Source organism: Apodemus sylvaticus, chromosome 5, assembly GCF_947179515.1.
Source record: "Apodemus sylvaticus chromosome 5, mApoSyl1.1, whole genome shotgun sequence".
Lineage (NCBI taxonomy): Eukaryota > Metazoa > Chordata > Mammalia > Rodentia > Muridae > Apodemus > Apodemus sylvaticus.
This window is the reverse complement of record NC_067476.1, coordinates 112826259-112838493: the sequence shown is the minus strand read 5'-3', so window position 1 is coordinate 112838493 and position 12235 is coordinate 112826259. Positions and strand designations below refer to the sequence as shown.

At 47.9% G+C, this 12235-nt stretch overlaps 1 protein-coding gene across 1 annotated transcript in view; it reads right to left on the bottom strand.

The window, feature by feature from the left end:
* Nucleotides 1–1157: 1157 nt before the first annotated feature.
* Nucleotides 1158–12235, bottom strand: part of Tgm3 (transglutaminase 3) — a 24071-nt gene continuing 12993 nt past the window's right edge. Inside the window, exons 8-12 of the mRNA XM_052181689.1 lie at nt 11249–11494; nt 7804–8112; nt 5132–5289; nt 2209–2342; nt 1158–1789 (exon numbers count right to left, since the gene is read on the bottom strand). Coding sequence (XP_052037649.1) covers nt 1642–1789; nt 2209–2342; nt 5132–5289; nt 7804–8112; nt 11249–11494 — 995 coding nt within the window. The 3' untranslated portion in view covers nt 1158–1641. The remainder of the gene's footprint in view (nt 1790–2208; nt 2343–5131; nt 5290–7803; nt 8113–11248; nt 11495–12235) is intronic.

The window sequence follows — 12235 nt, the reverse complement described above, 5'->3', positions numbered from 1 at the left end:
CTGTCACAATTTCCCAAGAGTTGGGAAGGCAGGCGTGTGCTCGGTGTCTGGGGGTGATATCAACAGGGTAATGCTGAGGCATTGTCTGAGTTTGTTGAGGGCAGCAGTGCTGTGGCTGACTGGCAAACACAAGCTCTTCTGGATGCAGAGAGAAGAGGATGGCACAGGGGAGGGCTACAGTTTGAGGGGCTTTGAGCTGTGACTGGAGGCTCAGGAACTGGAAGCTAAGTCCTCAGTGTGGCTATCCTGAAGGTGCCCCCTTCAGGAAAGGGGTACCGAGCAGCCATTATGGCTACTGCTTTCCGGGGGTGGGGGGGATACGCAGTTCTTATAAGACCCCAAGTTATGAGAATGGATTGTTGTGACACACCAGCCCTGGCCCTGCCGTGCTTTCTGACTTTCTTTCTTGCCATGCGACTCTTTCCTCTTGTATATATGTCTGCCAACGGCCATGACATCCCTGTCAGAGCCACTGTCATGCTGTTTGAACTTTCATCCCTCCAATCTGTGAGTGAAACAACCCCCTTCTTTGGATATGGTCTAGCCCCAGGTATTTTGTTAGGGGCACAGAAAAATGGACCAACACAGCAGGGAACAACCCACTTTCCCTTAAGTTTCCTGAAAATACTTACTTGGAAGTTCTTCCTCTTTCTGAGACATGCACAATTGTCCTAAAGAGTTTCCTAAGCACACACAATGAATGGGGCAGGGGTTGTCAACCTTCCTAATGCGGTGGCCCTTTAATATAGTTCCTCATGCTGTGGTGACCCCCCAATCACACATTATTTTTGTTGTTACTTCATAGTTGTAATTTTGCTACTGTTGTGAATATCTGCATTTCTGATGGTCTTAGGCAATCTCTTTGAAAAGGTCACTCAGGCCCTAAAGGGGTAGGGAGCCACAGGTTGAGAAGTACTGGGTCACTGTCTGCCACGTCAGCCTCATTTCATTTGGGGCACTACCACAGGAAGTTTTCCAGAAGTAGCTGGCAGTGTTTCCCTATTTTTTCATTTAAAGCTGCAAAGAGCAAACACATTTCCTGTGGACACTGGTACCAATGGACAAGGCCTTCCTGAATCTGGACCTTCTCTAGAGGAAGTGACCCCAGCCCCTCTTCCTCCTTTACCACCTGAGGCAAAGCAGTCTGATGGAATTGGTATTATATGATTGCACTTGTTTGGCATTTATTTTGATTGTCAGGATATGAGCGGTGTGGTATGCGACTACTCCCTGCCTTCCATGGAGGCTGAGGGAGGAACAGGGTATCCATACTGTAGGCTGGGATCAGCAAGCAGTCCAGGCTAGCTTCTTCCCAATTTATGGTGAGCTTCGGTGTTGCCTTGTCCGCAGCATTGCCGGGTATAAGGGATCAGCAGGGTCAAGGGTTCACAGAACAGGCCATCTCCAAGGGAAGCAATCAGGAAATGTGCAAAACTGATCAAGTCCCAGACCAGGGGGGACCTGGCCTAGCTTGAAGTGAAGGGGGCTGGGTAGGGGGGATTCTTGCTAGAAGTCCATGTCTGGCAGCCTTGGGGACATGGAAGGCTTCTCAGGCTGGACAGCATAGGCAACAGTTTCACTCCACAGGAGATCACTGTCTGGTCTGTGTCACCCAGGTCTGTAGGAGTGCCGCTGGGTCGGTCACTCAGACACATCAATGAGCAGCATGGCCTTGATTGCAGGGAATTTATTGCAGGAGAAGTCGGCGAGCAGTTGCTTGATGCCACTCCGAGTGGGAAAAATCTCGAATCGGATCCGGGACTTCTCCTTGGGGCGCAGGGCTGGCACACTGATGGGGAAGGACACGGATTAGCGTTGATGTGAAATCCAGAGGGCTCAGGCTGCACAGGCCCTAGAGGACTCCCAAGTTCTAGACTAATCAGGCAAAGCCACCATTTCTTCGGCGCCCTCTGGCTACCTCTAGGGGTGAGCTGGTTCCCTTTGACTCTGTGACATCCAGCTAGGGAGGGGATAGGTAGTCTTATGGTCTCCCAAATATGCTAAGCCCTGAAGATCAGATTTTAGCACTTGTGGTTAAGACTTCAAGTTTGATGAACTCCAAACCAAATGCAGACTCTTGAGTACCAAGGCCCACAAAAAATGAAGATTCAAGGCCAGAGGGGCCTCTGTCTGTCTACTTCCTAAAGGCTCTCGGCAGGCCCTCCTGTTTTACTCTTGGCCACCCCCACAAAGCCGCTTAGGACTCACTCGATTTTGAGGCTGCCACGCAGCAGGCCGCTGCCCTCCACCATCAGCACGCAGTTCTTCACTGGCTCATCCAGGGGGTTGGAGAAAAGCATCTGCACGTTCACAGGCTTCCGCAGCTGAGCCTGGCTCAGCACCTGGAAGGAAGGCCATGAGTTAGGATGCTAGGTGTGTGGCCCCTGCCTGCTACCCGTGAGAGCTGAGCATGATGATAGGGTGAGGGAGAAATACTGCCTAGGATGCAGGGGGAAGGCCGTTTCATTCAGCCCTAAGTATTAGATGGTATCCTAACCTCCATGTGGGATACCAAAACATTACCACTATCCCCACACTATATATGGGAAACAGCTCAGAGACCTGTGTTGTTCGCTGTGACTGGAAGCACACTGAGACTAGCTCACAACCCCAGCTCAGTCCATTAAGAATGGGCAGCTCCTGCTTCTGAGGACAGCCCACTGCCAGCTACTTTTCTTGAACCTCTTACTTATTGGTTGGTTGGTTGTTTTTTTTTTTTTTTCTTAAAAAAATTGTGTGTGTGTGTGTGTGTGTGTGTGTGTGTGTGCACTCAGGAAGCTGGAGTCATAGAAGATGACAGCAGGATTTGAGGCCACATAAATAACGGAAACTACTTACTCACCCATAAAGGTGAGGACTGTTGTTTATCTGCTAAGCATCAGCCATGATCTGGGCAGACATAGCTGGCAAGGAGGGATAATTACTTATCTTCCCGTCTAGCGAGGAACAAATAATGTCATGGGAAGGGAAGACAGTGTTTTGGAAATAGATGCTGAAATTGTGTGACTGGCACATTTCTCTCTTCCTTTGAGACTCCTGGAGGCTGCTGCATTGGTTAGTGGGTTAGTAGGTTAGTAGTTTGTTTGTTTGTTTGTTTTTCTTGTTGTCAGTGCTCATGGCTATCACTGTGTGGTGTAAAAGGTAAGTTCAGACTAATGTGACAGCTTAGGAAACCCACACAGGAAAACAAAAGGGTTTACCTGGCCCCAAAGCCTGGACTATTTTTTTTGATAGACATTGCAATATATCATAGTCCACTCTGAATAAGTGAAACATATTACACATTGTGATTACTGTCTTCTCTCCCTTGGAATTCAAAGTATATTAAATAATTTCAAGAGAAAAGCATTGTTTTGCAATGTTGGTATGAAACAATGCCACATAATAGTTCTGTTGTCTTGCTGTTGACTTTAAATGTATACATCTGTATATTTATCTACCTTTATTGTTGTTTATTAACCAAGTCTATAAACACACTCATTTATATTTTCAAGTGTCTGTTTCCTTATGGTTATATATTAACTTGGGTCTGTAGATGCAAGCAGCAGACTGGATGTGGAACACTAGTCATGAATGTGAAAGTTCTCGCCCCTTTAGAAAAACATTCAGATTTTATTTCTGATCCCATGGTGTAAGGTCCCCAGGCTAGCCCATGTTAATGACCAGTCAGTAGATGAGGTAGTGGGATGGGATGGACCAGGCAGTGAGATGAGTTAAGAGAATTTTACCTAGAATATCATCTAGAATATCATCTTTTTCTATAGATTCCCTTCATGAGTTTGAATCTCTGACACTGCTCTGAGGGAACTACAATCGACTTATTTAGTGGTCAAAATGTCTCTATTTTCTAGAATCTCAACAGGAGGGGAGGGTGTGTTTGAGAGAAGGAAAACTGGGTGTATCTTATAAAGACTCAAGGAAGTTCAGTATGGCCTTTATCTTGACAGCATCAATGATAAGGATGTTATATAGTATCTTTAAAGATAATTCAGACATTGTACGGAAATCTAAAAACTGAATATGAATATATGAATAAAAGATGACTATGTAAGTATGTTTGAGGATTAGGGAGGAAAATGGGGGGAAACTAACTTAATTTAAACGCTCATCCTTTTAGGACAAAATATTTTTAGAGCTGAGCCAGTTACCACCAAGTGTCGTTGTCACCCAGCTTTGGGAGTTGTAGAAAACACCCAGCTGTCCGTCATATTGCGGAGATGGACAGGGAGAGCTTCTTAGAAACTCCTTGTGAAGCCAAAGAGGCTGCGTCCTGCAGGAGTCATACAGAACTGACAACAGCTTCCCTCAGGGAAAGGAGGGATGGCAGCCCAGAGCCACAAACTCGGCCGCAGCCATGGCCCATGGAGGATGCTGATTCTGTGTGATGAGGGTTATGTGGTGAGACGACCCTGGAACAGCACTAACACTAGCTCCACTGGCACTGACTACCAGACGGGGGTACGGATTGTTATATGAAGCTGTGCTTTCAATGGAACAAATGTTTAGAATGTTCTGGCGACCAGGCCTGATCTGTGAAGATCTGTCATGGGTAGCTACCCTGAGGAAGTGACACCCCACAAGGAAAGCATCTCCTCATTCCTCTGTCAGAGCTAAAGCGACAGACTTAGCTAAAGGGCTCACTCACTTTCCATGATGGCAAATACTGGAGCCAAGCTACAAGGCCAAGTCTGTTTAGGCGTAAGACTCAAGGTTGGAATTACTGCCCCACAGTGACTGTCTAGCCCTGAGGTGGGACCAACCCTGTCCCTGTCCACAGTGGACTAAGCAGGACAGCAAAGCAGTAGCTCCATGGGAAATGGGACCCTGTGACACAGTGGATAAACTGGGACCCCTTTCTTGACACCAGGAACCCTAGAAACTAGGGACAGCTTAAGAGAGGTGGGACCAGGGCAGACATAATGACCTGGATCTGTACCAGGGGGACTCAGGAAGCCAGCAGTGGGATTATATAGGAAGACGCAAGCACTATGTACAGATACAGTAGACAAAGGGTGGCCAGGTCCATGAGGCTCTTATGTACATGCCTAGGGAAACCCTGCCTTCTCTGCTCACTTCCTGGTGGCTCCTGGGGCTCCTGAGACCAGGCGAGGCAGCCTTCCCATTCTCTTACCTCTAGGATCAAAACAGGGTTGTCCAGGATGACATCCCGTTCCACTACCACCTCAGCCTCATCAGGCACCTTGCATACGGCTGTGATCCGGATCATGTTGTCTGCCTTCAGGTATTTATCATACTGAGAGTATGAAATCTTCACAGGATACTCTATTTCTGAAAGGAGAAGCCAGGAGTGGGTGGCTTTAGAACTGAGCTGAGGTGGGTTGAGCTGACAGGAGGATCTGTGTGTCGCTTTTTGCTTTCAAAGCCTTCAGCCCTCAGGTTTTGTGGGGTTTGTTGAGTTTGTGGTTTTGTTGGTTTTGGTTTGGATTTTTTTTTTTTTAATCAGGAGGTGGGGAGGGGCCGAGTAAGGGACAAGGAGGTTCTAGGATGCCAACAAGCAAGCTTGCCTCCAAAAGAGAGGGACTTGAAGGGTTGAGTGCAGCTGCCCCTCCCAGACCTGGGAAGTGTCAGAGGATGAGTTTCCTTGTAAGAGACAGGGAAGAAGGATGCTAACCTATTGCCTAATGGCATTGACAATCCGGGTGACAACACAGTAATGACTAGGCAGGGAGGCTGAGGCTTTGGCTAAATGCTTCTGTTCTCTCAGTCATCTAATAAGCTGTGATTCTAGAGTGACAGTGTCCTCGGCCTCCTCCCTCTGGGTGCTCCCGCTTCAGAGCTGTCCTTACTCTAGGAAGAGAAGACAAAGCTTCAAAGACCACACCAGGTTTTCTAAATCATCTCGCTCCTCTTGTGCTTCACCACAAAAGCCTTCCATGATGTCTTACCACCTCGGGAATAAAGTTCAGACCCTCAACTTCCGCTCTGCCCCAACTGTGCAAAAGGCACTCCTCCTTAAAGACACCCTGTACTTCCTCGTCGGTCTGTACATACGGCAGGCTTGTTTCCGCCACACTTCTGACTTGTGGGTTTCCCCCTTAATGGGATTTCCTCCTCTGGCTTCTCTCTAGGCCTCAAAGACTTCCCCTGTGGTGCTGAAGACAGGATCCAGGGCCTTATGCATGCTAAGCACATAGTCTATCAGTGAGCTACACTTTCACTCCACAACCCTCCACCCGGACTACACTGCGGATCATGGGGATTTACCCTCTTCAGATGGTCTTGGGCATCGATTTCTTTCCCAAAGTTGTGCTCCACGGTCTTGGGGGTAAGACAAGTGGGACAAAATTCCCTCTGCTTCAACTGAGGGGATTGGCTACAGCAGTCCCTAATATGGAGAAGGGATCCTGGAATCAGTTGATCCAGCCTCCCCTGTGGTCTGACTGAGGCTCAGAGAGGGAGTGAGACTCACTCAGGTTTATCCAGGAGGTAAAGCATCCTGAGCATCAGGACTCCAGGCTCAGTCACCTGCTTTACATTCCACTCTGCTGGGCCTTTGCTTGCTTTCTTGGCTTTGTTTTGGTTTTTTAACAGAGGATTAAAATGTTTCCCCCTTCATATGGAATATATCTTGGTCTATAGAAATAGGTAGTCCTAAGCTAGAGATGCACCTTTGGTGGCCTTCTTGCCTAGCACCCAGGAGAGCCTGGGCTCCTTTTGTTTTCAAGTGTCAGAGGTAAATAATACCAACAGTTGCTTCTGACACTGACATTTCTTTCTGCTGGGAGACAAACTGTCAGGGACTCTGCCTTTTAAGCAGAGGTAATACAGCTCAATTTTTCTTGGAATTCTTTCAGGACAGGCTATGTAATTAACCAGTTTCCATTAATTCTCGATGTGAAGCAAATAGTCACCCCACCCTTGTCAATCCGCTTTGTCAGCCCAAACTTTTTATAACAGCTCCAGGATTTTGCCAATGCCGGCACACACCTACATTCTAATCCCACAGAATCAGTCGCCCTCTGCCCAGCCTGGTTCCCTTCCCATCTCTGCTGCCCTGGAGCAACAAGTCACTGAACCTCCCAAATGCTTAGATCTCCAAGAAAACCTGTCACTGTCATGAGAAAACTGCACCCAGAGCCTGGAAGCTGCGGGCAACATGGGGCAAGGATTTAAGACCCTGAGATCTTTCAAAGACCATCCAAGGTCAAACCTACAACAGAACTGGGGTGTGTGTGTGTGTGTGTGTGTGTGTGTGTGTGTGTGTGTGAGAGAGAGAGAGAGAGAGAGAGAGAGAGAGAGAGAGAGAGAGAGAGAGAACAGGACAACAGCTGCAAAACCTAGCAAACAAGAGGTGACACTGGGTTTGACATCCGGACACCAAGGACCGAGACCTCAGCACTGGCTCTTAATCACCATGGCACAAGGGAGTCGTAAGTAACTGAAGCCTTCTGTTCACCTCTGTAACATGAGGCTTGAAATCACCCCTTTTAAAAGAAGGTCAGATGAGGTTACATTCAGAAAATCATGCAGGGTGGCACAAACCCCTACAGGACACTGTGCTATGGCTAGGAACTGCTGAAGCCTCTCTTCTTCCTTTGCTAGGAAGGAAGTAGAGTTAACATGTAGTTTACATGGTTAACATGTAGTTAGCACCACAGTGACTGGCCTTGCTCATAGGATAGCAACTTCTAGAGCATCAGAACTAAGGCTTACCCGTGGAGGCCATTCACTACTCTGTCCACATTCAGCTGACTTGCTGGAAGCAGTGGGATCCCATCAACGACCAACTCTTTTGGGCCCTAGAGGGGTTGAATCCCACCAACTGCAGGATGAGTGAGTTACCTTCTTCAGGGTCCAAGGCGATAGTGGCAGAGTCCTTCCACACTTCGTGGACAAGAGTACCGTTGTAGACGATGGTCCAGGCTGTCATGTTCATCGTCACTGTCTTCCTATCACTCGTCATGTTTTTGAGCATCAGGGACAGGTTGACTTCTTTGCCTACTGTCAGTTGTCCGGTGACCTTGAACTTCCCAGAAATGCTGGGCTCCTTTTCTTCCCCTTCCGGATTCCTTGAGGATGTGGCGCCGAAAGATGCATTAGGTTTGAGTTTGTTCAAAGCCTTTTGTTGCACTTGTCTTTCTTCTTTGGAACCTGTGCATTGGCGACGGAAACAGCAACAAAACACGGGTACCTTAGGCACATAGCTTACAATTCAGACAATGGACAGAATGACCCTCCTAGAAAGTAACCTAGCTCTAACATTGATACTACTTCTACATGCCCAAGATGCTCCCAGCAAGGGTCTAATCGTGTCAGGCCTCCATTAACCCCTCTTGGTATAAGGCTTCCAGGTCAGCTGGCCTCTTGTCCTTTTTCAATCGAGTCTGTACTCTCAGGAAGCCACACGGAAGCTAGTTTCCCTGCAAACATTACTATGGGGTTTTATCATTTCCTTGTTTTAAATTTGTTTGCTTGTTTATTTGTTTTTCATTTTCTACATCCCTCCCTCCTTCCTTCCATCTCTTTCTCACTCCCTTTCTCTTTCTTTGACTAGAAGGTCTTTTCCTGAGACTTGAAGAACAAACCAATCATTTAAAAGCAAATGGCAAAACTAAACGGAGAGGAGTGAGGACGAACCCATAAGTAGAGCCAGCGTCATGAGGAAGAACTCCAAATCACTTCCCCACGTCCCCGGGGCTTGGGTCTAGAGGCACTCTGAGAGTCAGCAAGTGACACTTTAGTCTGTGCAAGTCAGCAAGAACATCCTGAGGCCGATGAGGTTCCAAGTCATGGCTAGTTTGAATTGCTGAGAAATTTGGAGTCTCAAACATGCAAGGGCTCAAACAAAGGGTGTGTTCCCAGACTTAGTAGGTGTTGCTGACTATGGCAGCAGGAGTAGCAAGAGGACAGCATTGGTGACACGCTAAAGGCTCGTGGCACACTGGGAACAGAGAGAACAGCTCCAAGCTCAGGCTGAGTAAGCAGTTCACTGTCTGTCCTCGGCCCTGACCTGCAGACACATGTACCATACAGCAGAAGGTCTTGGCCTCCCAAGAAGATAGAAGAGTGACCATGTGGGCATTTATGGACTCCTAGGGTTTCCCCCCAACCAACTTGTGAATGTTTCAAAGTAAACCAGAAGGCTTAAGATAAGTACTCTGTAAGTTAGTGAGTCCTTATCATGAATTATGTAAATTTCCTGGCAGGGACTTCAGAGGCGCATGCAATCTAAGGGAAGCTACTGACTTGGACAGCTCTGGGATTTGGATGAAGAAAGGGAGGGACTCATCTCCTGGGATCCGGAGCCTGGTCTGAGGATCCTCCCTTGTACCCACCCTGCTAAAAGCGAGAGGCTAGATTACCGGGCTTGAGAGCTCCTGGAGGGTCAGGTTCCTCTGGATGCCCTTCCATTCTCTAGCTGAGCTGGCAGTCCACACCCAAAGCTGAAGGCTCCACTGAGCCTCGGAGCCTCTTTCCCTGAGTCCCTGAAGCAGGCGTTTGCATAAGGCGGTTCCAGAGCCTATATAGGTCACCTGCTGAGCTTACTCAAGCCTATTCTTCCTGCTGCTGTTTTCTCGCCACAGTATTGCTATTGTGCAAATGCTTAGCAACCCATTTTTATGAGCTTTTCCAGCCTGGGGCTCTCTGAGACCAACCGGCATTATTAGGCAAGAAGATCTGGGTAGCATCAGACAGCTGTACCATCCTGCTGTCATACACATCCTGCTGGAGGGAGCTTCTGACTAGGCCTCTCTCCATTTGCTTAGAAGGTTGCTAGGACTTCAGAGAAACAGGATCAGTATGTGAGAGTAATAGGGAAAGTCACAGGCTCATACAGCCAGGTAAGCAGTACCTCAACAGAATAGTCCATGGGAAGGCATTATTCCAGGGAAGGTATCCAAATGGATGGGGGCTGCCATCCTAGTCATTAAGTCCTTATTATGTGCCAAACACTGTACTTTGTATGCATTTTTGCATTGAAATCCAACCCAAGAGAGACACTGCTATTCTTGTTTTGTTGGCAGGGGAGCAAGAAATTCAGAGATAATGCGAAGCCTGTTCTAAGTGGCAGGTAGGACTGAGAGTCGCCTTCTGTCCCGGCTTATTTGTTTCCTGTTCCCTATGCTTGTCTCACACCAAGATATTGAAATTACCAGGCTGGCACCTGCCTCTCCAGGGACACCATCTGCTGTGTTTTATCTACAGGGTACCTGGAGTAGGCATTCAGGCCTGTGAAAGTTGTCAGATAGTGTACTATGCCATGCACGATCTTCCAATGCTCTACCATTCTCAAACAAGTATATGTCTATGCCAGAGAATTTCAACAGTGTTTACAGACCTCAAAGTGTCCATCTACTGGTACCTAGAATGGATACCTCTGGCCTCAGAGTTAGATTCCACCTTCTGAAGCCAGTTTTCTCCTGTGAACACTAACACCAATAGCCAGCAGTTGCCATAGATTTGGTCTATCGATTATAGGAGCACTGTAGGCACATTTAGAAGTACACTTTTCTTTCCTAGAAATTGATTGTGAGGATCAGTTGAGCCTCAAGTCAACTTTTTCCAAGTATTTTAGAAAGAGTAAAGTATGAACCCATTGGAGCGCACCCACAGCCTGCTAGAGCAACTGCTAAATTACTCTGGGCTGTTTCTAAAGCAGAACCACACCTCCAAATGGAGAGTTTTTGCCATCCTTGAGAACTGCTATGCTGCTGGTTTCCAAAGCAACTTCGGAGTGACCATGGCCTTCCTAGGTTACTGTAGAGGACAGCTGCAGTACAGATGATGGAGATTTCAGGGACCCCAGCATTAGCCTCCTCCAGGAATCAATACCCAGGGATTCTTAGTGGGTTGGGGCCATGCATGCAGATGGCACAAGCATACATCCCTGAGTTTGTTTCTTCGATGAGATGGCATTGTCTATGTTCTTGAAGACTAGAAACTGATAGAGAAATGTGTCCCAAAGCCCTTGAGGACCATGCCTTTCCCTGTGATGCCCAATCATGGTAACATCAGTCCAGTTGACAATTGAGAAAGGACATATCTGCAGGTGGGCTGGGCTTACTCTTGTCTGTGTGCTGATGCTAACTCCCCCAGGTATTGTAGCTGTCCTTGATCCTTCTGTCCCCATTGAAAACAACAGTTGAGCACTTGAGACAGCCTGCCATTTGTGTACAACTAACTGAGATGTCAGAGTATGGGGAGAGGCTCTTTTTCTTGCCACCCTCAAAACTGTCCACCCATCACCGAGCCCCATGAGGCATCACTCCGCCAACACCAATCCTACCTTCTGGATACTTGTACTTGTCAGTGACATCCAAGCGAGAGTTGCTGCCCACTGCCTTGGTACTGATGTATTTGCCAATGCTGCGAGTGTCCACAGAATTCTGCTTCTGGCTGCCATTTCTATTATTGTAGATCCAAGTGATGCGATCCGCATTAACCTCCGCGAAGATGAAGATCATGTCAAAATTCCGGTCCACCTCACCTTCTCGGATTGCATTAACGGACGCTGGACCGCACTGGAACACACCTGGTGGCCGGGATAGAGAGTCTGGATGCATGAAAACCACAGCTAAACCCATTCACTCCAGCCTGGATCTGACTCTGGGGGCATACTGAGAGGACAGTATAGCACTGTTCTGCCTTTACTCCAGCCAAGCCTCAGTTCTAACTGTCACGCATTGTTCTGGCACACAGCAGCTACCCATCACCATCATTCTGAACCAAGTCCTTGGTCCAGCTCCACTTAAGTCTTGTGTGTCTCCCCTGAGCTGACCCACTGAGGTCAGTCTGGTCTTTCTCTGAGGTGTTGCCTTTCTGCCTCTGAAATCACTCTAGCCCAGAGGCACACTGACTTTCTATTTCTAGAAATCTTTCCAAAATATCTAGTCCATGAGATCCCTCTTCCTCCAAATTTTTAACCCCAACCTTCACCAAAAGTAAAAGGCCAAGCCCTGAGCAAGAGCCAGGCAACCCCCTGAAGGGAGCCTAGCCTGTCAGAAGGCACACAGGAGGGAGAGGAAGAAGCAGCAGCAGCCATTGCTGTGGGCCTGACACAGAAAGAATAACAGGGCTTTAAGAGCTCTGACTCCAGGGCTTCTGCCCTTGAAGGCCATGCTGCTGGTGGCAGAGATAGGAAGTAATTATTGACAAGGGAGCTTATCTTTTCCCTGTTGCCTGACATATGCTGGGCTCTTCGGTGGTAGCAACAGCCGGAAGGGCTGCAGAAGAGGGATCCATTTAAACGGCAACATAAACAACACAAAATAAG